Source organism: Zonotrichia albicollis, chromosome 31 (assembly GCF_047830755.1).
Source record: "Zonotrichia albicollis isolate bZonAlb1 chromosome 31, bZonAlb1.hap1, whole genome shotgun sequence".
In the NCBI taxonomy this organism is placed as follows: Eukaryota; Metazoa; Chordata; class Aves; order Passeriformes; family Passerellidae; genus Zonotrichia; species Zonotrichia albicollis.
In genome coordinates, this window is record NC_133849.1 from 6,026,261 (window position 1) to 6,053,911 (window position 27,651).

At 46.6% G+C, this 27,651-nt stretch overlaps 1 protein-coding gene across 1 annotated transcript in view; it reads right to left on the reverse strand.

The window, feature by feature from the left end:
- Window positions 1-27,651, reverse strand: part of LOC141725790 (PHD finger protein 1-like) — a 45,274-nt gene that overhangs the window by 8,876 nt on the left and 8,747 nt on the right. Inside the window, 8 exon segments of the mRNA XM_074529816.1 lie at window positions 4,349-4,416; window positions 7,899-7,982; window positions 9,067-9,109; window positions 12,325-12,393; window positions 16,546-16,638; window positions 22,642-22,700; window positions 22,702-22,877; window positions 23,422-23,455. Coding sequence (XP_074385917.1) covers window positions 4,349-4,416; window positions 7,899-7,982; window positions 9,067-9,109; window positions 12,325-12,393; window positions 16,546-16,638; window positions 22,642-22,700; window positions 22,702-22,877; window positions 23,422-23,455 — 626 coding nt within the window.

Below are 27,651 nucleotides of genomic sequence, written 5' to 3' on the forward strand. Positions count from 1 at the left end.
AGTTTCGATGGAATTTGGGGGTGAAAAATGGAATTTGAGGGGGATTTTGGGGACTCCTGGTGGGATTTGGAATTTGGGGGGATTTGGGGGGTCCTGGGGAATTTGGGGGGGATTTGGTAGAAAAAAAATTGGGATTTTTGGGAATTTTGGGGACTCCTGGGGGGGTTTTGGGGGGATTTGGCAGGAAAAATCGGGATTTTGGGGGGATTTTGGGGGGTCCTGAGGGGGTTTGGGGGTTCCTGGTGGGATTTGAGGGGGATTTGGGAGGTTTCGATGGAATTTGGGGCGAAAAATGGGAATTTGAGGGGGATTTTGGGGGCTCCTGGTGGGATTTAGGGAGGGATTTGGGGATTTTGGGGGGAATTTGGGGGATCCTGGGGGAATTTGAGGGGGGATTTGGTAGAAAAAAAATTGGGATTTTTGGGAATTTTGGGGAGTCCTGGGGGGGATTTGAGGGGATTTGGCGGGAAAAATCGGGATTTTGGGGGATTTGGGGGGTCCTGGTGGAATTGGGGCGGTTTTGGGGGGTCCTGAGGGGATTTTTGGGGGTTTTGGGGGTGTTTGAAGCCCCCGGCGCTTCTTCATCTCCCGGCCCGACACGAACCTGGAAATCGGGGGGAAATCGGGATTTTGGGAAATTTGGGAATTTTGGGGGGTCCCAGGGCCATTTCGGGATCCAGGGGGGGGATTTGAGGAGGATTTGGGAGGTTTCGATGGAATTTGGGGGTGAAAAATGGGAATTTGAGGGGGATTTTGGGGACTCCTGGTGGGATTTGGGAATTTTGGGGGATTTGGGGGGTCCTGGGGGAATTTGAGGGGATTTGGTAGAAAAAAAATTGGGATTTTTGGGAATTTTGGGGACTCCTGGGGGGGTTTTGGGGGGATTTGGCGGAAAAATCGGGATTTTGGGGGATTTGGGGAGGATTTGGGGGGTCCTGAGGGGATTTTTGAGGAATTTTGGGCAGGTGGGGAAGATTTTGGGGTCCTGGGGGATTTGGGGCGATTTTGGGGGGATCTGAGGGGGATTTACGGGGTAAAATCGGATTTTGGGGGGATTTGGGGGGTCCTGGGGGGATTTGGGGAGGGATTTGAGGGGATTTGGCGGGAAAAATCGGGATTTTTGGGGGGGATTTTTGGGGGAATTTGGGGCTGTTTTGAGGGGTCCTGGGGGATTTGGGGATTTTGGGGGGGTCCTGAGGGGATTTTGGGGTTTGGGGCGATTTGGTGGGGAAAAAATTTGGGATTTTGGGAGATTTGGGGATTTTTGGAGCGATTTGGGAAATTTTGGGGATTTTAAGGGGATTTTGGGGTCATTTGAGGGGATTTGGGGGTCCTGGGTGGGATTTTTAGGGGATTTTGGATTTTTTGGGTTTTTTAGGGGGGGTTTGGGGATTTTTTGGGGGAATTTTGGGGGGAATTTGGGGGGATTTTTGGGTTTTTTTGTTATTCTTTTGGTTTTTTACGGGGGGTTTTCGGGGATTTTAGGGGATTTTTAGGGGGGTTTGGGGGGATTTTTTAGAATTTTTTGGGTTTTTTTAGGGGGGATTTGGGGAATTTTTGGGATTTTAGGGGGATTTTCGGGGATTTGGGGGTCCTGGGTGGGATTTTTGGGGGTTTTTAGGGGATTTGGGAAATTTGGGGGATTTTGGGGGGTCCTGAGTGGATTTGGGGGGTCCTGGGCTGATTTTGGGGGCGATTTGGTGGAAAAAAAATCGGGATTTTGGAGGTTCTGGGGGGATTTGGGGGGCTTAAGGGATTTTGGGGGGATTTGGGGACGTTTTGGGTTTTGGGGGCGGATTTGGGTCTCCGGGGCATTTTGGGGTTTTCTGGGTGTTTTTTGGGGGGGTTTTGGGGCGTTTGTGGCGATTCAGGTGATTTTGGGGTGTTTCCTGTGGTTTTTGGGGTCCCCTCTGGGTTTTGGGGCGCTTTCGGGATTTTTTGGGTGGGATTTGGGGTCCCCCCTCTCAATTTTGGGATCCCACCTCCGCTTTTTTGGGGTTTTTTTCCTGTGGTTTTGGGGTCCCTCCCCATTTTCGGGGTCCCCCCCCTCAGTTTTGGGGTGGTTTTTGGGGTTTGGTTTTTGGGGTCCCCCCTCCAGTTTCGGGGGTGATTTTTGGGTGTTATCTCGGGTTTTGGGGTCCTTTCCCATTTTTGGGGTCTCCCCCAGTTTTGGGTCCCCCCCAGTTTTGGGGTTTTTTTTTCTGTGGTTTTTCCAGTGGGGTTTTTGGGATCCCCCCCTGATTTTTCCAGTGGGGTTTTTGGGATCCCCCCCTGATTTTTGGGGTGTCTCCCAAATTTGGGGGCCCTGCCCGGATTTTTGGGGTTTTTCTGGGGTTTTTGGGGTCCCCTCTGCTTTTGGGGTTTTTTTTAATGGTTTTTTTGGGGTGGTTTTTTTTGGGGTGTTTGCTGTGATTTTGGGGTCCCCCTGGGTTTCTCCCCTCCCAGTTTCGGGGTGGTTTTGGGGTTTTTTTGGGGTGTTTTTTTTTGGGGTGTTTTCTGGGTTTCTGGTTGGGGTCCCTGCCCATTTTTGGGGTCCCTCGCCATTTTTGGGGTGCTTTTCGTGATTTTGGGGTCCCCTCCCCCCTCGGTTTTGGGGTGGGATTTTGGGGTTTTTGGGGTGGGGTTTTTGGGGGTCCCTCCCCTCTTTCCCCCTCCCCCCCCATTTTTGGGGTCCCTCCCTCAGTTTTGGGGTCCCCTCCCCCCCCCGGTTTTGGGGTGGGATTTGGGTTTTTTGGGGTGGGATTTTGGGGGTCCCTCCCGATTTTTGGCCCCCCCCCCTGGGTTTTGGGGTCCCTCCCCCATTTCTGGGGTCCCCCCTCAGTTTTGGGGTGGGGTTTTGGGGTTTTGGGGGTCCCTGTCTGGTTTTGGGGTCTCTCCCCTCTTTGGGGTCCCCCCCCTCAGTTTTGGGTAACCCCCGGATTTGGGGCGAGATTTTGGGGTTTTTGGGGTTTTGCGTTGGTTTTTTGGGGGGTTCTCTCTGCTTTTTGGGGTCCATCCCTGTCAGGAGTTTTTGGGTTCCCTCCCCATTTTTGGGGTCCCCGCCCGGTTTTTGGGGTGTTTTCTGGGTTTTTGGGGGTCCCTCTCCCCAGTTTTGGGGTCCCTCCCTGGGTTTTTGGGGTCCCTGTCCGGTTTTTGGGGTCCCCCCTCAGTTTTGGGGCTGTTTTTGGGGTTTTTTGGGCTGTTTTGGGGTGGGGTTTTTGGGGTCCCCCTCCATTTTCGGGGCTGATTTTGGGGTGCTTTGCGGTGTTTTCTCGGGTTTTGGGGTCCCTCCCCATTTTCGGGGTCCCTCCCTGGGTTTTTGGGGGTCCCCGCCCAGTTTTTGGGGTGTTTTCTGTGATTTTGAGGTCCCTCTCCCCATTTCGGGGTTCCTCTCCCCATTTTTGGGGTCCCTCCTGGGTTTTTGGGGGTCCCTCCCCATTTTTGGGGTCCCTGTTCCCATTTTTGGGGTGTTTTCTCTGATTTTTGGGGTCTTGTCCCCATTTTTGGGGGTCCCCGCCTGGGTTTTGGGGTCCCTATCCCCGTTTTTGGGGTGTTTTCTGTGGTTTCGGGGTCCCTCCCCCCATTTTTGGGGTCCCTCCCTCCATTTTCGAGGTCCCTGTCCCCGGTTTTGGGGTCCCTGTCTCCATTTTTGGGATCCCTGTCCCCATTTTTGGGGTGTTTTCTGTGGTTTTGGGGTCCCTGTCCCCGTTTCGGGGTCCTCTCCCCATATTTGGGATCCCCGCCCGGTTTTTGGGGTGTTTTTGGGATCCCTCTCCCCATTTCAGGGGTCCCTCCCTGGGTTTTTTGGGGTCCCTGTTCCCCTTTTTGGGGTCCCTCTCCCCATTTTTGGGGTGTTTTCTGTGATTTTTGGGGTCCTGTCCCCATTTTCGGGGACCCTCTCTGGGTTTTTGGGATCCCTTCCCGGTTTTGGGGTGTTTTCTGGCTTTTTGGGGTCCTGTCCCCATTTTTTGGGTCCTTTCTGGGTTCTTGGGGTCCCTCCCCATTTTTGGGGTGTTTTCTGTGGTTTCGGGATCCCCATTTTGGATTTTTGGGGTCCCTGTCTCCATTTTTGGGGTCCGTCTCCCCATTTTTGGGGTCTCCGCCTGGTTTTTGGGTCCCTCTCCAGTTTTGGGGTCCCCGTCTCCATTTTTGGGGTCCCTCTCCATTTTTGGGGGTGTTTTCTGGGTTTTTGGGGTCCCTCTCCCATTTTGGGGTCCCTCCCTGGGTTTTTGGGGTCCCCGCCCGGTTTTTGGGGTGTTTTCTGTGGTTTTTGGGTCCCTCTCCCCATTTCGGGGTCCCTGTCCCCATTTCGGGCTCCCCCTCCCCATTTCGGGCTCCCCCTCCCCATTGGGGCTCCCCCATTCCTGACCGGTCCTTGTGGGTGCTGAGCGCCCCCAGGAGGCGGCGCTGCCGCTGCGAGCGCGGGGTGGCCGCGAGCTGGGAGGGGGGAAATTAATTCATTAATTAATTAATTAATTCATTAATTAATGGGGGTAAACGGGAATTAATGGGGAAAAACGGGAATTAATGGGGGAAAAAGCGGGAATTAATAAGGGAAAAAATCCGGGAATTAATGAGGGGAAAAACCGGGAATTAATGAGGGAAAAAAGGGAATGGGGGAAAAACGGGAATTAATGAGGGGAAAAACGGGAATTAATGAGGGAAAGCCGGGAATTAATGGGGAAACAATGGGAAATTAATCAGGGAAAAAGCGGGAATTAATGAGGGGAAAACGGGAATTAATCAGGGAAAAAGCGGGAATTAATGAGGGAAACGGGAATTAATGGGGGAAAACCCCGGGAATTAATGAGGGAAAACGGGAATTAATGGGGAAAAACCGGGAATTAATGGGGGGAAAAACGGGAATTAATGAGGGAAACGGGAATTAATGGGGAAAAAAAGGGAATTAATGAGGGGAAAATCCGGGAATTAATGAGGGAAAAAGCGGGAATTAATGGGGGAAACGGGAATTAATGGGGAAAACGGGAATTAATGGGAAAAACCCGGGAATAAATGGGGAAAAGCGGGAATTAATGAGGGAAAAATACGGGAATTAATGAGGGGAAAATCCGGGAATTAATGAGGGAAAAAGCGGGAATTAATGGGGAAAAAATCTGGGAATTAATGAGGAGGAAAAGCGGGAATTAATGGGGGAAAAAAACGGGAATTAATGAGGGGAAAACGGGAATTAATGAGGGGAAAACGGGAATTAATGGGGGAAAACGGGAATTAATGGGGGAAAATCCGGGAATTAATGGGGGAAAAACGGGAATTAATGGGGGAAAAACGGGAATTAATGGGGGAAAAAATCTGGGAATTAATGAGGGGAAAAGCAGGAATCAGGGAAAAGCGGGAATTAATTACGGAAAAACGGGAATTAATGGGGAAAAATCCGGGAATTAATGGAAAATGGGAATTAATGGGGGGAAAAACGGGAATTAATGGGGGAAAACGGGAATTAATGGGGAAAAACCGGGAATTAATGGGGAAAAAGCAGGAATGAGGGCAAAATCACAAACTGGGGGAGAAAACCCCAAAATTGGGGGAAAAACAACTCCAAAATTGGGGAAAAAAAACCAAATTGGGGAAAAAAAACCCCAAAATTTGGGACAAAAAAACCAAAATTGGGGGGAAAAACCCCAAAATTGGGGGAAAAATATAACCCAGAATTGGGGGGAAAAAACCCAAATTCTGGGGGAGAAAACCCCAAAATTGGGGGGAAAAACCAAAACTGGGGAAAAAAACCCCAAAATTTGTGAAAAAACCCCAAAATTGGGGAAAAAAAAAAAACCAAAATTGGGGGGAAAAAACCCTCAAAACTGGGAGGGGGGAAAAAAACCCAAAATTGGGGAAAACCCCCAAAAACTGGTGGGAAAAAACCCCAAAATTGGGAATAAAAAAACCAAGATTGGGGGAAAAAAACCCAAAATTGGGGGGGAAAAAAATCCAAAATTGGGGGAAAACTCACCAAAATTGGGAAAAAAAAAACAAAATTGGAAGGAAAAAAACCCAAAATTGGGGGAAAATAAACCCCAAAATGGGGGGGAAAAACCCCAAAATTGTAGGGAAAACAAAACCCAAAATTGGGGAGAAAAAACCAAAAATTGGGGGGAAAAAAAACAAATGGGGGAAAAAACCCCCAAAATTGGGGAAAGAAAACCCAAAATCAGGAAAAAAAAAACAAAATTGGGGAAAAAAAGCCATAAATTGGGGAAAAAACAAAATTGGGAAAAATCCCCCAAATTGGGGAAAAAAATTGGGGAAAAAACCAAATTTGGGGGAAAAACCACCCCAAAATTGGGGTTTAAACCCCGAATTTTGGGGTCCAAACCCTGATTTTTTTGGGACAAACCCAAAGATTTTGAGAGAAAATTCCAATTTTTTTTTTTCAGCCCAAAATTCAATATTTGGACCTGAATCCCCAATTTTTGGGGTCCAAATCCCCATTTTTGGGGTCCAATCCAAACATTCTGTGTAGAAATTCCGGTTTTGGGCCCAAATTTGACCCCAACTTTTGGCATCAATTTCCCCAAAATTTTGATTCCCAAAAATCAGATTTTTTCCCCCACAAAAAGCAATATCAGCCTCTCAAAATCACAACTTTATACCCAAAAATTGATTTTTTATGCCACCCAAAATTGGGTCTTTTCTCCCCCAAAATCAGATTTTTCTCCCAAAAAATAGCAATTTTTTCCTGAAAAAATCAGATTTTTTCTCCAAAAATCACAACTTTTTTCCCCAATATTGGAAATTTTTCTCCCCCAAAATCAGATTTTTTCATGAAAAAAATAATAATTTTTTTTTTCTCAAAATGTCAATTTTTCCGTGAAAATTGGATATTCCCCCAAAAAATTGGATATCTCCCCCAAAAAAAATCACATTTTGTCCCCCAAACACAACAATTCATTTCCCTCAAAAATCACCTTTGTTTTCCCCAAAAAATCCGATTTTTTCACCCCCAAAAATCGCAATTTTCCCCCTCAAAAATTGTGATTTTTTTCCCAAAAAATGAGATTTTTTCCCAAAAAATGAGGAATTTTTCCCCCAAAATTGGAAATTTTTCTCCCCAAAATCAGGAATTTTTTTCATTAAAAAATCCCTCTTTTTGCCCCACCCAAATGCCGATTTTTTTTCCCCTGCAAAAATTGGAATTTTTCACCCCCCAAAAATCAGATTTTCTCCCCCAAACATAACGATTCATTTCCCTCAAAAATCAAATTTTTCCCCAAAAAAATCCAATTTTTTCCCGCCTAAAAATCCCAAATTTCCCCACAAAAAATCCCAATTTTCCCCCTCAAAAATTGAATTTTTTTTCCTGTAAAATGCGCTATTTCCTCCCAAAATCGCTATTTTTTCCCCCAAAAAAATCCGATTTTTTCCCCATTTTTTCCCCAATTTTTCCCCCATTTTTCCCAATTTTTCCCAAATCCCGATTTTTCCCAAAATCCCAATTTTCCCCACACAAGGTTTGACATTTTTCCCCCTCAAAAATCAATTTTTTTTCCTGCACAACGCGCTATTTTCTCCCAAAAATCACTATTTTCCCCCCAAAAAAATCCAATTTTTTCACACCTAAAAATCCAATTTTCCCCACAAAAAATGGAAAATTTCCCCCAAATATCAAATTTTTCCCCCAAAAATTCTGTTCTTTTCACGCCTAAAAATCCCAACTTTCCCCACAAAAAATCCCAATTTTCCCCACACAAAATTTGCAAATTTTCCCCTCAAAAATTGAATTTTTTTCCTGTAAAATGTGCTATTTTCTTCAAAAATCGCTATTTTTACCCCCAAACAAATCCGAATTTTTTCCCCATTTTTCCCCAATTTTTTCCCCATTTTTCCCAATTTTTCCCAATTTTCCCTTTCCCCCAAAATCCCAATATTTTCCCCAAAATCCCAATTCTCTCACCGCCCCCAGCGCGCAGGGTGTCCCAGTGCTGGTTGGCGAAGGGCACAATCTCCCGCTCCAGATCGAAATATTTGCGCTTGCGGCAAACGCTGAGCTGGTAACAGCAGGAGGTGGGCAACGTCCACCCTGGGAATGGGGGAGAAATGGGGAAAATGAACAAAAATGGGGAAAAAATGGGGGAAAATTGGGAAAAATTGAAAAATTTGGGAAAAAAAAATGGGGAAAAATTGAGAAAAAAACGGGAAAATGGGGGAAAATGGGGGGAAAAAAAGGAAATAAAAGGCAGGAATTGGGGTACAGGAGCAGGTGGGCAACGTCAGCCATGGGAATGGGGGAAAATGGGAAATCGGGGAAATTCATAAAAATGGGGAAAATTGGGAAAAAATGAGGAAAAATTGGGGAAAAAATGTGAAAAAAAATGAGGAAAAATGGAGTGAAATGGGCAAAAAATGAGGAAAAAAGGAAATAAAAGAGGGAATTGGGGTACAGGAGCAGGTGGGCAACGTCAGCCCTGGGAAATTGGGGAGAAAAACGGGGAAATTAAAAAAAAATGGAAAAAATTGGGAAAAAAAAAGGGAAAAAAATGAGGAAAAATGGGGAAAAAATGGGGAAAAAAGGAAAATAGAAAGGGGGAATTGGGGTACAGGAGGAGGTGGGCAACATCAGCCTGGATTGGGGGTAAAATGGGAAAAATGAACAAAAATGGGGAAATTGGGAAAATTAATAAAAATTCGGAAAAAATGGGGAAAATTGGGGAAAAAATGGGGGAAAAATTGGGGAAAAAATGGGAGAAAAAATGGGGGGAAAATGGTCAAAAAATGGGGGAAAAATGGGGAAAATGAACAAAAATGGGGGGAAAAATTGGGGGAAAAAATGGGGAAAAAAAACGGGAAAAAAATGAGGAAAAATGGAGGAAAAAATGGGGAAAAAATGGGGGGAAAATGGGGGAAAAAAAGGAAAATAAAAAGGAGGAATTGGGGTACAGGAGCAGGAGGGCGACTTCCACCCTGGAATTGGGGAAAATGAAAAAAAACGGGGAAACTGGGAAAATTCATAAAAATGGGGGAAAAATGGAAAAAATTGGAAAAAATGGAAGAATTTGGGGAAAAATGGGAAAAAAAGAGGAAAAATGGAGAGAAAAAAATGGGCAAAAAATGGAGGGGAAAAAGGGAAAATACGAAGGGGGAATTGGGGTACAGGAGGAGGTGGGCTACGTCCACCCTGGGATGGGGGGAAAATGGGGAAAATGAACAAAAAACGGGGAAAAAATGGGGAAAATTGGGAAAAAAAAACGGGAAAAAAATGGGAGAAAAAATGAGGAAAAAAGAAAAACTATGGGAAAAAATGCAAGGGGGGTATTGGGGTATGGCAGGAGATGGGCGATGTCAGCCCTGGAATTGGGGAGAAATGGGAAATTGGGAAAATGAACAAAAATGGGAAAAAATGGGAGAAAAAACCAGGAAAATTGGGTAAAAAATTGAAAAATTTGGGAAAAAAAATGGGGAAAAATGGAGGAAAATGGGCAAAAATTGGGGAAAAAGGAAAATAGAAAGGGGGAATTGGGGGTACAGGAACAGGAGGGCGACGTCAGCCCTGGATTGGGAGAAAATGGGAAAATTCATGAAAACGGGGAAACTGGGGAAATTCATAAAAATGGGGAATAATGGGGGAAAAATTGGGAAAAAAAAGGGGAAAAAAAAAAGAGGAAAAATGGAGGAAAAAATGGGCAAAAAACGGGGGAAAAGGAAAATAGAAAGGGGGAATTGGGGTACAGCAGGAGGTGGGCTACGTCCACCCTGGGAATGGGGGAAAAATGGGAAAATGAACAAAAATGGGCAAACTGGGAAAATTAATAAAAATTCGGAAAAATGGGGAAAATTGGGAAAAAAATGTGAAAAAAAATTGAGGAAAAATGGAGGAAAATGGAGGCAAAAAATGAGGAAAATCTCTCAAATAAATGGGAGAAATGGGGGAGGAATTGGTGGAAAATTGGGGGGAAATCTTGGGAAAATGGGAAAATTCAAAAATAGGGAAAAATGGGGGGAAATTGGGAAAAAATGGGCAAAAAATTGGGGCAAAAAGGAAAAAAACAGGGAAAAATAAAAAAATAGACAGGGGGAATTGGGGTACAGGAGCAGGAGGGGCAACGTCAGCTCTGGGATTGGGGAGAAAAACCGGGAAATTGGGAAAATTCATAAAAATGGGGAAAATTGGGAAAAAACCGGGAAAAAAATGAGGAAAACTGTAGGGAAATGGGCAAAAAAAAGGTCAAAAAATGGGAGGAAAAAGGGAAAATAAAAAGGGGGAATTGGGGTACAGCAGCAGGTGAGCAACATCAACCCTGGGTTGGGGAAAATGGGGAAAATTAATAAAAATGGGGAAAATTGTGAAAAAAATTGAAAAATTTGGGAAAAAATTGGGGAAAAATTGAGAGAAAAAACGGGAAAAAAATGGGAAAAAAATGAGGAAAAAAGGAAAATAAAAGGGAGGAATTGGGGTACAGGAGCAGGAGGGCAACGTCAACCCTGGAATGGGGAAGAAATGGGAAAAAATGAGTAAAAATGGGGAAATTGGGAAATTCATAAAAATGGGGAATAATGGGGGAAAAATTGGGAAAAAAAAGGGGAAAAAAATGAGAAAAAAAAAGAGGAAAAAATGGAGGAAAAATGGGCAAAAAACGGGGGAAAAGGAAAATAGAAAGGGGGAATTGGGGGTACAGCAGGAGATGGGCAATGTCAGCCCTGGAATTGGGGAGAAATTGGGGAAATTCATAAAAATGGGGAAATTGGGAAAAATGGGGAAAAAATTGAGAGAAAAACCGGGAAAAAATGGGGGGAAAATGGGCAAAAAATGAGGCAAATCGATCAAATAAAAGGGGGAAATGAAGGGAAATGGGGGAGGAATTGGTGGAAAAATGGGGGGAATCCTGGGAAAATTGGGGCCAAAAATGGGGAAAAAATGGGGGTAAAGGAAAATAGAAAGGGGGAATTGGGGTACAGGAGGAGATGGGCAACGTCTACCCTGGAATTGGGGAGAAATGAACAAAAATGGGGAAACTGGGAAATTCATAAAAATGGGGAAATTGGGAAAAAAATGGGGGAAAATTGGGGAAAAAAATGGGAAAAAAATGAGGAAAAATGGGCAAAAAATGGGGGAAAAGGAAAATACAAAGGGGGAATTGGGGTACAGGAGCAGGAGGGCAACGTCAGCCCTGGGAAATTGGGGAGAAAACGGGGAAATTGGGAAAAATGAGAAAAAATGGGGAAAATTAGGAAAAAATTGAGAGAAAAAACGGGAAAAAATGGGGGGAAAATGGGCAAAAAATGAGGAAAATCTCTCAAATAAATGGGAGAAATGAAGGGAAATGGGGGAGGAATCGGTGGAAAATTGGGGGGAAATCCTGGAAAATGGGAAAATTCAAAAATAGGGAAAAAATGGGGGGAAATGGGGGAAAATTGGGCAAAAAATGGGGGAAAAAGGAAAAAAAACAGGGAAAAATAAAATAAAAAAATAAAAAGAGGGAATTGGGGTACAGGAGCAGGAGGGCGAAGTCAGCCCTGGGAAATTGGGGGGAAAACGGGGAAATTGGGGAAATTCAAAAATTTGGGGGAAAAAAGGGGAGAAAATACAAAAAAATGGGGGAAAAATGGGAAAAAATGAGAAAAGACTTGGGGGAAAATGGGGAAAAATGAGAATTTTTTTTTTAAATGGGGGGAAATACAAAATAAAATGGGGAGGGGGATTCAATGGGAATTTGGGGGAAAATCCTGGGAAATGGGAAAATTAAAAAATATGGGGAAAATGGGAGGAAATGGGGAAAAATGAGGGGAAAATAGGAAAAAACAGGGGGGAAAAAAGGGCAAAAATGGGGGGAAAATGGGGGAAAAAGAGGGAAAATGGGGAAATAAAAAAAGGTAGGGGGAAAACTGGGAAGAAATACCCAAAAACGGGGGGAAATGGTTTGGGGGAGTTTGGGTATTTTTGGGGTATTTTTGGGGGTTTTTAGAGGTATTTAGGATTATTTTTTTGGTGTTTTGGGGTTTTTTTGAGGTGTTTTTGGGGTATTTTGGGGTATTTTGGGGGTATTTTGGGGTATTTTTGGGGTGGGTTTGGGTATTTTCGGGGCATTTTTGGGGCATTTGGGGGGTATTTTTTAGGTATTTGGGGGTATTTTGGGGGTATTTAGGGGAATTTTGGGGTATTTTTGGGTGTTTTTCGGGCTATTTAGGGGTATTTTGTGGTATTTTGTGGTATTTTTGGGGTGGGTTTGGGTATTTTGGGGATATTTTGGGGGTATTTTTTGGGTGTTTGGGTATTTAGGGGTATTTTTGGGTATTTTGGGGTGTTTTTGGGGTATTTGGGGGGTATTTTCGGGGTGTTTTTTGGGTATTTTTGGGTGTTTTTGGGTGTTTTTGGGTGTTCTGGTCCCCCCTCACCAGCGCAGGGGCAGCCTCCGCACGCTCTCGGCGCCGCCCCGGCAGACGCTGCACTCGAACACGTAAAACCTGCGGGGAGCCCAGGCAGCGGAATCACCCCCAAATCACCCCAAAATAATCCCAAAATCATCCCAAAATCAGCCCCAAAATCCACCCCAAAATAACCCCAAAATCCACCCCAAAATAACCCCAAAATCCACCCAAAATAATCCCAAAAAAACCCCAAAATAACTCCAAAATCCACCCCAAAATCAGCCGGAATCACCCCGAAAATCCACCCCAAAATCCATCCCAAAATCCACCCCAAAATAACCCCAAAATCAGCTGGAATCACCCGAAATCACCCCAAATCCATCCCCAAATCATCCCAAAATCCATCCCAAAATCACCCCAAAATAACTCCAAAATCCATCCCAAAATCACCCCAAAAATCAGCCAGAATCACCCCGAAATAAACCCCAAATCCACCCCAAAATAACCCCAAAATCCACCCCAAAATAACTCCAAAATCCACCCCAAAATCAGCCGGAATCACCCAAAATCCACCCCAAAATCCACCCCAAAATAACCCCAAAATCAGCTGGAATCACCCCGAAATCACCCCAAATCCATCCCCAAATCATCCCAAAATCCATCCCAAAATCACCCCAAAATAACTCCAAAATCCATCCCAAAATCACCCCAAAAATCAGCCAGAATCACCCCGAAATAAACCCCCAAATCCACCCCAAAATAACCCCAAAATCCACGCCAGAATCACCCCGAAATAACCCCAAAATCCATCCCAAAATCCACCCCAAAATAACCCCCAAAATCAGCCGGAATCACCCCAAAATAAACCTCCAAATCCACCTCAAAATAACCCCAAAATCAGCCGGAATCACCCCCCAAATATACCCAAAATAATCCCAAAATCCACCCCAAAATCAGCCAGAATCACCCCGAAATCACCCCCAAATCCATCCCCAAATCATCCCAAAATCCACCCCAAAATAATCCCAAAATCCATCCCAAAATAACCCCAAAATCAGCTGGAATCACCCTGAAATAAACCCCCAAATCCACCCCAAAATGACCCCCAAATCAGCTGGAATCACCCCAAAATAACCCCCAAATCCATCCCCAAATCACCCCAAAATCACCCCAAAATCACTCCAGAATCACCCCAAAATCACCCCAAAATTTATCCCAAATCCACCTGAAACCCACCCAGAATCTCCTCCCAAACACCCAAATTCCCCCAATCCCCCCAAATTCACCCCAAATCCATCTCAAAATCCATTCCCAAATTCACCCCAAATCCCCCAAAATCCCCCCAAATCCATCCCCAAAACACCCCGAAATCACCCTCAAATTCATCCCCAAACTCCCCCAAAATCCATCCCAAAATGTCCCAAATCGCCCCAAGTTCACCCAAAATCCATCCCAAATCCACCCCAAAGAATTGGAAAAAAACCCAAAACACCTGGAACAAAACCTCCAAAAGGTCAGGAAAAACCCCAAAAACCCCCAAAACCCCAAATTCACCCCAAACTGCCCCAAAATCCATCCCAAAATTGTTCCCCAATTTATCCCCAGTTCATCCTCAAATCCATCCCAAATCCATCCCCAAATCACCCCAAATCACCCAAATTCACCTCAAATTCACCTCAAATTCATCCCGAACTCCCCCCAAAATCCATCCCAAAATGTTCCCAAAACATCTCAAAATCACCTCAAATTCCCAAATCCCCAAACTCCCCCAAAGTCCATCCCAAAATGTTCCCAAAATGTCCCAAATCCATCCCAAATCCATCCCAAAGAATTGGGAAAAAACCCCCAAACACCTGGGAAAAAACCTCCAAAAGGTCAGGAAAAACCCCAAAACCCCAAAAGTCCAAATTCACCCCAAACTCCCCCAAAATCCATCCCAAAATTGTTCCCCAATTTATCCCAAATTCATCCCCCAAATCCATCCCAAATCACCCCAAAACACCCCAAATTCACCTCAAATTCATCCCCAAACTGCCCCAAAATCCATCCCAAATCCACCCCAAAGAATTGGGAAAAAAACCCCAAAACACCTGGAACAAAACCTCCAAAAGATCAGGAAAACCCCAAAACCCCAAAAGTCCAAATTCACCCCAAAACCCCAAATTCATCCCCCAAACTCCCCCAAAATCCATCCCAAAATGTCCCAAATCCATCCCAAAGAATTGTGAAAAAACCCCAAAACACCTGGAACAAAACCTCTGAAGGATCAGGAAAACCCCAAAAACCCCCAAAAACCCCAAAACCCCCCCAAAATCCATCCCAAATCCATCCCCAAATCACCCCAAAACACCCCAAAATCACCCCAAATCCATCCCAAAGAACTGGGGAAAAATCCCCAAAGTACCTGGAACAAAACCTCCAAAAGATCAGGACAAACCCCAAAACCCCAAATTCACCCCAAAAACCCCAAACTCCCCCAAAATCCATCCCAAACTTCCCAAATCCATCCCAAAGAATTGGGAAAAAACCCCAAAATACCTGGGACAAAACCTCCTAAGATCAGGAAAAACCCCAAAAAACCCCAAAACCCCAAAAACCCCAAATTTCCCCAACTCCCCCAAAATCCATCCCAAAGTTCCCAAATCCATCCCCAAATCACCCCAAAACACCCCAAAATCACCTCAAATTCATCCCAAATCTCCCCCAAAATCCATCCCAAAATGTCCCAAATCCACCCCAAATCACCCCAAAATCACCTCAAATTCCAAAATTCCCAAATTCCCCCAAAGTCCATCCCAAAATGTTCCCAAAATGTCCCAAATCCACCCCAAATCCCTCCCAAAGAACTGGGAAAAAACCCCCAAACACCTGGGAAAAAACCTCCAAAAGATGAGGAAAAACCCCAAAAACCCCAAATTCACTCCAAATCTCCAAAAATTCCAAACCCCCCCCAAAATCCATTCCAAAAATGTTCCCCAATTCATCCCAAATCCATCCCAAATCCTATCTCCAGATCACCCCAAAACACCCCAAAACACCCCAAAACACCCCGAAATCACCCCAAATTCATCCCCAAACTCCCCCCAAAATCCATCCCAAAGTCCCAAATCCATCCCCAAATCCACCCCAAAATCACCCAAATTCACCTCAAATTCACCCCAAACTCCCCCAAAATCCATCCCAAAGGTCCCAAACCCATCCCAAAGAATTGGGAAAAAGCCCAAAACACCTGGAACAAAACCTCCGAAAGATCAGGAAAAACCCCCAAAAACCCCAAAACCCCCAAAACCCCCAAAACCCCAAACTACCCAAAAATCCATCCCAAAGTCCCCAAATCACCCCAAATTCATCCCCCAAATTCATCCCCCAAATCCATCCCCAATCCACCCCCAAAACACCCTGAAATCACCCCAAAATCACCTCAAATTCATCCCCAAACTCCCCCAAACTGTCCCAAATCCACCCCCAAAGAATTAGCAAAAAAAACCCCAAAATACCTGGGACAAAACCTCCAAAAGATCAGGAAAAAACCCCAAAACCCCAAATTCACCCCAAAACCCCCAAAACCCCCCAAAACCCCCAAAACCCCAAATTCACCCCAAACTCCCCCAAAATCCATCCCAAAGTCCCCAAACCCATCCCCAAATCACCCCAAAACACCCAAAATCCGTCCCCAAATCCATCCCAAAACACTGGAAAAAGCCTCCGAAAGATCAGGACAAACCCCACAAAACCCCAAAATCCCCCAAATTCACCCCAAATTCACCCCAAATTCACTCCAAAACCCCAAAAACCCCAAAAACCCCAAATTCATCCCCAAACTCCTCCCAAATCCATCCCAAAATGTCCCAAATCCATCCCAAATCCACCCCAAAGTATTGGGAAAAAGCCCCAAAACACCTGGGAAAAAACCTCCAAAAGATCAGGAAAAACCCCAAAAACCCCAAAAACCCCAAATTCACCCCAAAATGTCCCAAAATCCATCTCAAATCACCCCAAAACACCCCGAAATCACCTCAAATTCACCCCAAACTCCCCCCAAAATCCGTCCCCAAATCCATCCCAAAGAATTGGGAAAAAACCCCAAAATACCTGAACAAAACCTCTGAAAGATCAGGAAAAACCCCAAAAACCCCAAATTCACCCCAAAACCCCAAAACCCCCAAAGCCCCAAAAACCCCAAAAACCCCAAATTCACCCCAAAATCCCCCAAATTTCCCCAAATTCCCCAATTTCCCTGTTCCCGACCTGTCCCCGTAGAGCAGGGGCCGGGTCAGGCACTGCGTGCAGGCCTCGTGGAACCACTGCTGGCACCGCCGGCACTGCAGCATCTTCAGGTTCCACCCTGGGAATTGGGGAAAATTCGGGGGATTTTGGGAAATTTGGGAATTTATGGGATTTTTGGAGGAATTTGGAAGGGAAATTTAGGGGATTTTTGGGGGAAATTTGGGGGATTTCAAGGGGGATTTTGGGTGGATTTTTGAGGGGTTTTGAGGGAGCCCTGGGAGCAGCTTCAGGTTCCAGCTGGGAAATTTGGTTGAAATTCAGGAATTTGGGAAATTTGGGATTTTTATGGGATTTTGGAGGAATTTGGAAGGGAAATTTAGGGGATTTTGCAGGGAAATTTGGGGGATTTCAAGGGGGATTTCAAGGGGGATTTTGGGGGATTTTTGAGGGGTTTTGAGGGAGCCCCGGGAGCATCTTCAGGTTCCAACTGGGGAATTTTGGGAAATTTTATGGGATTTTGGGGGGTTTGGGGAGCCCCAGGAGCGATGGAACCACTGCTGGCATCCCGGCACTGCAGCAGCTTCAGGTTCCACCTGGGAATTGGGGAAAAATCAGGGGATTTTGGGAAATTTGGGAATTTTTATGGGATTTTTGGGGATTTTCTGGGGAAATTTGGGAGGTTTTGGGGGGATTTGATGAATTTTCTGGGGGATTTTGGGGGGAATTTTCAGGGGTTTTTGGGGGAGCCCTGGGAGCAGCTTCAGGGTCCAGCTGGGGAATTTTGGGGGAAATTCAGGGGGATTTTGGGAAATTTGGATTTTTGGAATTTTTATGGGATTTTTGGGGGATTTTTATGGGAATTTTGGGGGATTTTCAGGGGATTTTAGGGGATTTTGGGGGGAATTTTGGGGGATTTCAAGGGGGATTTGGGTGGATTTTTCAGGGGTTTTTGGGGGAGCCCTGGGAGCAGCTTCAGGGTCCAGCTGGGGAATTTGGGGGGAAAATTGGGGAATTTTGGGAAATTTCAGAATTTTTATGGGATTTTGGGGAGATTTTGGGGATTTTATGGGGAATTTTGGATGATTTTCTGGGGATTTTTAGGGAATTTTGGGGGTTTGGGGAGCCCCAGGAGCACTGGAACCACTGCTGGCACCCCGGCACTGCAGCAGCTTCAGGGTCCAGCTGGGAAAATTGGGGAAATTCGGGAATTTGGGGAATTTGGGAATTTATGGGATTTTTGGGGGATTTTCTGGGGAAATCTGGGGGGTTTTCTGGGGATTTTTTGGGGGTTTTGGGGAATTTTCATGAATTTTCTGGGGGATTTTGGGGGAATTTTTCAGGGGTTTTGGGGGAGCCCTGGGAGCATCTTCAGGGTCCAGCTGGGGAATTTTGGGGGAAAATTCGGGAATTTTGGGAAATTTGGGATTTTTATCGGATTTTGAGGAATTTTGGGAAGGTTTTGGGGATTTTAGAGGGGATTTTTAGGGAATTTTCTGGGGATTTTTAGGGATTTTGGGGGGTTTGGGGAGCCCCGGGAGCACTGGAACCACTGCTGGCACCGCCGGCACTGCAGCAGCTTCAGGGTCCAGCTGGGAAAATTGGGGGAAAATTCAGGGGATTTTGGGGAATTTGGGATTTTTGGAATTTTTATGGGATTTTTGGGGATTTTGGGGAAAATTTGGGGAATTTCAAGGGGGATTTTGGGTGGATTTTTGAGGGGTTTTTTGGGGGAGCCCTGGGAGCACCTTCAGGTTCCAGCTGGGGAATTTGGAGGAAATTCGGAAATTTTGGGAAATTTGGGAATTTTAAAGGGATTTTGGGGAATTTTCTGGGGGATTTTGGGGGATTTTTCAGGGGGATTTTGGGGGGAGCCCTGGGAGCAGCTTCAGGTTCCAGCTGGGGGAATTTTGGGGAAAATTCAGGGGATTTTGGGAAATTTGGGATTTTATGGGATTTTGGGGATTTTCTGGGGATTTTCTGGGGTTTTTGGGGGATTTTGATGAATTTTCTGGGGGATTTTTGGGGGATTTTTGAGGGGTTTTGGGGGAGCCCTGGGAGCAGCTTCAGGGTCCAGCTGGGAAATTCTGGGGAAATTCGGGAATTTTGGGAATTTTGGGATTTTTTATGGGATTTTTGGGGATTTTATGGGGATTTTAGGGGGTTTTGGGGGAATTTTCAGGGGTTTTTGGGGGAGCCCTGGGAGCATCTTCAGGGTCCAGCTGGGGAATTTTGGGGGAAAATTCGAGAATTTTGGGAAATTTGGGATTTTTATGGAATTTTGGGGGATTTTCTGGGGATTTTGGGGAGAAATTTTGGGGATTTTTATGGGATTTTTGGGGGATTTTTAGGGAATTTTGGGGAGCCCCGGGGAGCAGCGGCAGCACTGCAGCAGCTTCAGGGTCCAGCTGGGAAAATTGGGGGAAAATTCGGGAATTTTGGGATTTTATGGGATTTTTGGGGATTTTATGGGGAATTTTGTGGGATTTTCTGGGGATTTTGGGGGGTTTTGGGGAATTTTCATGAATTTTCTGGGGGATTTTGGGGGGAATTTTCAGGGGTTTTGGGGAAGCCTGGGAGCAGCTTCAGGTTCCAGCTGGGAATTTTGGGGGAAATTCAGGGGATTTTGGGAAATTTGGGAATTTATGGGATTTTGGGGGGATTTTGAAGGATTTTGGGGGGAAATTTGAGGGATTTTGGAGGATTTTTAGGGAATTTTGGGGGGTTTGGGGAGCCCCGGGAGCAGTGGCAGCACCGCCGGCACTGCAGCAGCTTCAGGGTCCAGCTGCGGAATTTGGGGCAAAATTTGGGGAATTCTGGGAAATTTGGGATTTTATGGGATTTTTGGGGATTTGAGAGGGAAATTTGGGGGTTTTTCTGGGGATTTTTAGGGGGTTTTGGGGATTTTAATGAATTTTCCGGGGGATTTTGGGTGGATTTTTGAGGGGTTTTGAGGGAGCCCTGGGAGCAGCTTCAGGTTCCAGCTTAGAAATTCTGGGGCAAAATTCGGGAAATTTGGGAGATTTGGATTTTATGGGATTTTTGGGGATTTTATGGGAAATTTTGGGGGATTTTTATGGGATTTTTTAGGGGGTTTTGGGGGTTTTTAATGAATTTTTTGGGGGATTTTGGGGAATTTTCAGGGGTTTTGGGGAAGTCCTGGGAGCAGCTTCAGGGTCCAGCTGGGGAATTTGGGGGGAAATTCAGGGGATTTTGGGAAATTTGGGATTTTTATGGGATTTTGGGGGAATTTGGAAGGAAATTTAGGGGGTTTTGGGGGAAATTTGGGGGATTTCAAGGGGGATTTTGGGGGATTTTTGAGGGGTTTTGAGGGAGCCCTGGGAGCAGCTTCAGGGTCCAGCTGGGGAATTTGGGGGGAAATTCAGGGATTTTGGGAAATTTGGGATTTTTATAGGATTTTGAGGAATTTTGGGAATTTTCTAGAGGGATTTTGGGGGGATTTTTAGGGATTTTGGGGGATTTTTAGCTGATTTTGAGGGGATTTTTCAGGGTTTTGGGGGAGCGCTGGGAGATTTTTGGGGGAAATTTGGGATTTTCAGGGATTTTGGGGGGATTTTAGGGAATTTCAAGGAGTTTTTCGGGGGTTTTAGGGACAGTTCAGGTGATTTTTAGGGAAATTTCTGGGGAGTTTCAAGGGGATTTTGAATTGATAGGGGGAAATTTGGGAGAAGTTTTAGGGGTTTTAGGGCATTTTTGGGGAAATTTTTATGGGGTTTTGGGGAATTTTGGGGAAGCACTGGGGGCATGTTCAGGTTCCAACTGGGGAAATTTGGGAATTTTGGGAATTTTAGGGAATTTTGGAGAATTTTCTGGGGGATTTTGGGGCGTTTGGGGAGAAGTTTTTGGGGATTTTTTTGAGGAATTTTGGGGGGATTTTAGAGAATTTTCTGGGGGATTTTGGGGAGAATTTTTTGGGATTTTTTTGAGGAATTTTAGGGGAATTTTGGGAATTTTGGAGAATTTTCTGGGGGATTTTGGGGAGATTTTTTTGAGGAATTTTTGGGGAGCCCCGGGAGCACCCCCAGGCTCCAGCTGGGGACAGAATTCCAGAACTTTGGGGGAATTTTGGAAATTTTTTGGGGCATTTTTGGGGAATTTGGGGAGGAATTTGGGGAAATTTGGGGGATTTGAGGGAATTTGGGAAATTTGGGCTTTTCCCGCCTTTTTTGGGGCAGATTTGGGGCCATTTTGGGCTCTTTTGGGGGATTTTTTGGGGTTTTTTTTTTGGAATTTCGGATTTGGGGGGGAATTTTGGGATTTTTGGGGAATTTCAGGAATTTCAGGATTTTTGTTTAAATTTCAGGATTTTTGGGATCCCCACCGCTGCAGTTTCAGGTGGTGCTGGGGGAATTTGGGGCAGATTTGGGACAATTTTTGGAGGTTTTGGGGCCGTTTTTGGGTTATTTCGGGTGGGATTTTTTGGGAATTCTGGAATTTTTTAAGGAATTCTGGGATTTTTTTGGGAATTCAGGATTTTCAGGAGCATCACTCACTGCCCAATCTCCCGGCAGGTTTGGGGCAGATTTTGGGGTTTTGGGGTCATTTCGGGGCCGTTCTGAGCGGATTTTGATGGGGATTTTTGGGAATTTCAGGATTTTTTGGGAATTCCACGATTTTTTTGGAATTTCAGGAACTTTGGGAATATTCTGGAATCCTCAGTGCTGCAGTTGTGCAGGAGGAATCTGGGGCAGATTTTGGGGCACATTTTGGTGTTTCAGGGCCGTTTTTGGGTTATTTCGGGTGGGATTTTTTTGGGAATTCCGGGAATTTTGGGGGAATTTTGGGAATTTTTTTGGAATTTTGGGATCACCGCTCCCTGCCCGATCCCCTGCAGTTTTGGGGCAGCGCTGGAGGTTGTGCAGGTGCGGGGGGGGTCCCAGTTTTGGGGCAGATTTGGGGGTTTCGGGGCCATTTCAGGGCCATTTTTGGGGTATTTTGGCCTGGATTTTTTTCGGGAATTCCGGGATTTTTTTGGGATTTTTGGGGGGAATTCCGTGAATTTTTTGGGAATTTCAGTGTTCTCACTCACTGCCCGGGCCCGCCGAGCAGCAGTGTCAGTGCTGGAGGTTGTGCAGGGGGAATTTGGGGCAGATTTTGGGGTTTCGGGGCCGTTTCAGGGCCGTTTTTGGGATATTTTGGCCGGGATTTTTTTGGGAATTTTGGGATTTTTTGGGAATTTTCGGGAATTCCGGGGTTCTCACTCACTGCCCGATCCCCTGCAGTTTTGGGGCAGTGCTGGAGGTTGTGCAGGTGCGGGGGGGTCCAGTTTTGGGGCAGATTTTGGGGTTTTGGGGCCGTTTCAGGGCCATTTTTGGGTTATTTCGGGTTGGGATTTTTTGGGAGAATTCCGGGATTTTTCGGGATTTTTTCGGGAATTTTTTGGGAATTCCGGGGTTCTCACTCACTGCCCGGCCCCGCCACAGCAGCAGTGTCAGTGCTGGAGAGAATTTGGGGCAGATTTTGGGGTTTTGGGGCCGTTTCAGGGCCATTTTTGGGTTATTTTGGCCGGGATTGTTTTGGGAATTTTGGGATTTTTTCGGGATTTTTGGGGAATTCCGGGAATTCGGGGTTCTCACTCACTGCCCGGGCCCGCCGCAGTAGCAGTAGCAGCGCTGGAGGGAATTTGGGGCAGATTTTGGGGTTTTGGGGCCATTTCTGGGTTATTTTGGCCGGGATTTTTTCGGAATTTTGGGATTTTTTCGGGAATTTTCGGGAATTTTGGTGTTCTCACTCCCTGCCCGGGCCCGCTGCAGCAGCAGTGTCAGTGCTGGAGGTTGTGCAGGTGCGGGGGGGTCCCAAATCTAGGTGAGATTTTGGGGTTTTGGGGCCGTTTCGGGGCCATTTTTGGGTTATTTCGGGTGGGATTTTTTTGGGAGAATTCCGGGATTTTTTCGGGAATTTTCGGGGAATTCGGGGTTCTCACTCACTGCCCGGGCCCGCCGCAGCAGCAGTGTCAGCGCTGGAGAGAATTTGGGTCAGATTTTGGGGTTTTGGGCCGTTTCAGGGCCATTTTTGGGTTATTTCGGCTGGGATTTTTTCGGGAATTCCGGGATTTTTTCGGGATTTTTCGGGAATTCCGGGGAATTCCGTGTTCTCACTCACTGCCCGGGCCCGCCGCAGTAGCAGTAGCAGTGCTGGAGGTTGTGCAGGTGCGGGGGGGTCCCAGTCCAGCGCCCCCAGCGCGTACGGGAGCACGAACTTCATCCGGAGCAGGGCCCGGGCCCGCGGGCCGCGCCTCAGAGCGCCCCCGTGCTGGGGATGGGGAAAAACCGGGAAAAATGGGAATAAACATCGGGAATTGCATCCGGAGCAGGGCCCGGGCCCGCGGGCCGCGCCTCAGAGCGCCGCCGTGCTGGGAAATGGGGAAAAACAGGGGAAAAATGGGAATGAACACCGGGAATGAACACCGGGAATTGCATCCCGCCTCAGAGCGCCCCCGTGCTGGGGATGGAAATGGGGAAAAACAGGGAAAAAATGGGAATAAACACCGGGAATTGCATCCATGGCATGGCCCGAGCCTGCGGGCCGCGCCTCAGAGCGCCGCCGTGCTGGGGATGGGGAAAAAACCGGGAAAAATGGGAATGAACACCGGGAATGAACACCGGGAATTGCATCCCGCCTCAGAGCGCCGCCGTGCTGGGAAATGGGGATAAAACAGGGAAAAATGGGAATGAACACCGGGAATTAACACCGGGAACTGCATCCCGCCGCAGAGCGCCGCCGTGCTGGGGAAAAAATGGGGAAAAAAATGGGAAAAAATGGGAATTAACACCGGGAATTGCATGGGGAGCATGGCCTGTGCCCGCGGGCCGCGCCTCAGAGCGCCCCCGTGCTGGGGATAAACCGGGAATAAAAATGGGAAAAAATGGGAATAAATACCGGGAATTGCATCCCGCCTCAGAGCGCCGCCGTGCTGGGGATGAAAACGGGAAAAAATGGGAAAAATGGGAATAAACACCGGGAATTGCATCCACAGCATCCGGGAGTGCCGCCGTGCTGGGGATAATGGGGAAAAAACCGGAAAAATGGGAAAAAATGGGAATTAACACCGGGAATTGCATCCTGCGGAGAGCGCCGCCGTGCTGGGGAAAATGGGGAAAAAACGGGGAAAAATGGGAATAAACACCGGGAATGAACACCGGGAATTGCATCCACGGCATGGCCCGAGCCTGCGGGCCGCGCCGCAGAGCGCCGCCGTGCAGAGAATAAATGGGGGAAAAAATTGGAAAAATGGTAAAAAATGGGAATTAACACTGGGAATTGCATCCACAGCACGGCTCGCGCCTGGGAATGGGGAAAAAATAGTAAAAAATGGAATAAACATCGGGAATTAACGGGAATTGCATCCACAGCATCTGGAGCGCCGCCGCGCTGGGGGAAAACGGGAATAAAAATGGTAAAAAACGGAATAAAAACCAGGAATTCACACCGGGAATGGCCCCAACTCAGAGCCCCACCCCACTGGGGGAAAACCAGGGAAAAACGGGGAAAAATGGGAATAAACACCGGGAATAAACACCGGGAATAAACACCGGGAATTAACGGGAATGGCCCTGCCGGAGAGCCTCGTCATGCTGGGAAAAACAGGGAAAAACCGGGAATTGCAGCGAGAAAAACTGGGAATTCACACCAGGAATGGCCTCACCGGAGCGCCCCGCCCCGCTGGGGGAAAAAACAGGAAAAAACGGGGGAAAATGGGAATAAACACCGGGAATTACAGCGGGAATTCACACCGGGAATGGTCCCTTCCGAGAGCCCCGCCCCCCTGGAATGGGAAAAATGGGAAAAAATGGGAATTACAGAGGGAAAAACCAGGAATAAACAGCGGGAATTGAAACTGAGAATGGCCCCACCGGAGTGCCCCGCCCTGCTGGGAAATGGGAATAAAACCCGGGAATTAATGGGAAAAAATGGGAATAAACACTGGGAATTACAGCGGGAATTCACACCGGGAATGGCGCCGACTCAGAGTCCCACCCCGCTGGAAACCGGGAATAAACACCGGGAAAAACACCGGGAATAAACACCGGGAATTAACGAGGGAAAGCACCAGGAATGAACAGGAATGAACAGGGAAAACACCGGGAATTACAGAGGGAAAACCCTGGAGAAACAACGGGAACTGATGGGAAATCCTGGGAAAACAGCGGGAATTGCAGCGGGAAAGAACACTGGGAATGAATGGGGGAAAAACCTGGGAATTACACGGGAATAAACGGGAATAAACATGGGAATTCCAGTGGGAATTAACGGGAATTCCCACTGGGGATTAACGGGAATTCCAGTGGGAATGAACAGGAATTCCAGTGGGAATTAACGGGAATTCCAGTGGGGATTAATGGGAATTCCCACTGGGGATTAATGGGAATCGCAGCAGGAATTCACAACTGGAATTCCAGTGGGAATTAATGGGAATTCCAGTGGAATGAACAGGAATTCCAGCAGGGATTAACAGGAATTTGAGGGGGAATTAATGGGAATTCCAGCAGGAACTAACGGGAATTCCAGAGGGGATTAACAAGAATTAACACCGGATTTACAGCAGGAAAACACCAGGAATTGCAGCGGGAATTACAGCGGGAATGAACAGGAAAACACGGGGAAACATCAGGAATTACAGCAGGAATTAATGGGAATGTCACTGGGAATAAATGGAAAAAAAACAGGAATTACAGTGGGAATTGATGGGAAAAATCTGGGAATCACAGCAGGAATTCCAGTGGAAATTAGCAGGAATTCCACCGGGAATGGAAAAGAAAGAAGCAGGAATTGCAGCGAGAACGGATGGGAATGACACCGGGAAATGAACAGGAAAAAACTGGGAATGACACCGGGAATGAACAGGAAAAAGCTGGGAACTACAGCGGGAATGAACGGGGAAAACCTGGGAATCACAACGGGGATCCCATTGGGAATGAATGGGGAAAATCTGGGAATGAATGGGGGAAACCTGGGAATCTCAGTGGGAATCCCAATGGGAATGAATGGGGAAATCTGGGAATGGCAGCGGGAATTATAGCGGGAATGAATGGGAAAAGTCCAGGAATTGCGGTGGGAATTCCCACGAGTGAACAGGAAAACAGCAGGAATTCCACTGGGAATGAACAGGAAAATCCTGGGAATGACACCGGGAATTGCAGTGGGAACAACACCGGGAATGAACAGGAAAACAGTGGGAATTACACCGGGAACTGCACCAGGAATAACACCGGGAATTCATGGGAAAACTGCAGGAATTCCAGCAGGAATTAATGGGAATGACAGCGGGAATTACCAGGAATGAATGGGAAAAACCTGGGAATGAATGGGGAAACCTGGGAATCACAGCGGGAATCCCAATGGGAATGAATGGGGGAAATCTGGGAATTACAGTGGGAATTACAATGGGAAAAGTCCAGGAATTATGGTGGGAATTCCCACGAAGTGAACAGGAAAACAGCAGGAATGCCACTGGGAATGAACAGGAAAATCCTGGAATGACACCGGGAATGAACAGGAAAACAGTGGGAATTACACCGGGAACTGCACCAGGAATAACACTGGGAATTCATGGGAAAACCACAGGAATTCCAGCAGGAATTAATGGGAATGACAGCGGGAATTACCAGGAATGACACAAGGAACAAACAGGAAAACAGCGGGAATTACAGCGGGAATGAATGGGGGAAACCTGGGAATCCCAGCAGGAACTATACCGGGAATTGATGGGGAAAATCTGGGAATCTCAGCGGGAATCCCAATGGGAATGAATGGGGAAATCTGGGAATGAATGGGGAAAACCTGGGAATCCCAGTGGGAATCCCAATGGGAATCCCAATGGGAATCCCAATGGGAATCCCATTCCCACAACGGGAATTCATTCCCATTCCCCAGCAGGAATGACACCGGGAACGAGCGGGGAAAACGCCGGGAATTCCAGCAGGAATTAACAGGAAAACAGTGGGAATTTCAGTGGGAATTCCAGTGGGAATTCCAGCAGGAATGGCACAAGGAATTAATGGGAATGACACTGGGAATGGGCGGGATTGATGGGAATGACACCGGGAAAGACCCCGGGAATTAAAGGGAAAACCCGGGAATTACACTGGGAATTACACTGGGAATAACAGCAGGAACAGACGGGAATTACAGCGGGAATTAACAGGAAAACATCGGGAATTCCAGCAGGAATTAATGGGAATGACACCGGGAATTCCAGCAGGAACAGACGGGAATTACAGTGGGAATTAACAGGAAAACACCAGGAATTGCAGCAAGAATTAACGGGAATTACACTGGGAATTCCAGCAGGAAGGACACTGGGAATTCATGGGAATTACAGCAAGAATTAATGGGAAAAACCCGGGAATTTCAATGGAATGACACCAGGAATGAACAGGAAAACAGCGGGAATTACACTGGAATTATTGGGAAAACAACAGAAATTCCAGGGGGAATGCTGCCGGGAATTCACCGGAATTCCAGGGGGAATGATGCCGGGAATTCCAGCGGGAATTCCAGCGGAATGCCAATGGGAATTAACGGGAATGACACCGGGAATGGGCGGGGATTGATGGGAATGACACCGGGAAAGACACCGGGAATTAAAGGGAAAAACCTGGGAATTACACTGGGAATTCCAGCAGGAACAGACGGGAATTACAGCGGGAATTAACAGGAAAACATCGGGAATTGCAGCAGGAATTAACGGGAATTACACCTGGAATTCCAGCAGGAACAGACGGGAATTACAGCAGGAATTAATGGGAAAAAACCCAGGAATTTCAATGGGAATGACACAGGAATGAACTGGAAAACAGCGGGAATTACACCGGGAATTACTGGGAAAACAACAGAAATTCAGGGGGAATGCTGCCGGGAATTCCAGTGGGAATAACAATGGGAATTAATGGGAATGACACCGGGAAAGAACAGGAAAACCACGGGAATTCCAGTGGGAATGAACAGGAAAACAGTGGGAATTAATTCCAGTGGGAATTCCAGTGGGAATTAGCTGGAATTACAGCAAGAATTAATGGGAAAGCTGGGAATTTCAGCAGGAATTATGCTGGGAATGACACCGGGAATTCATGGGAAAAAACTGGAATGACACCAGGAACAAAGAGGAGA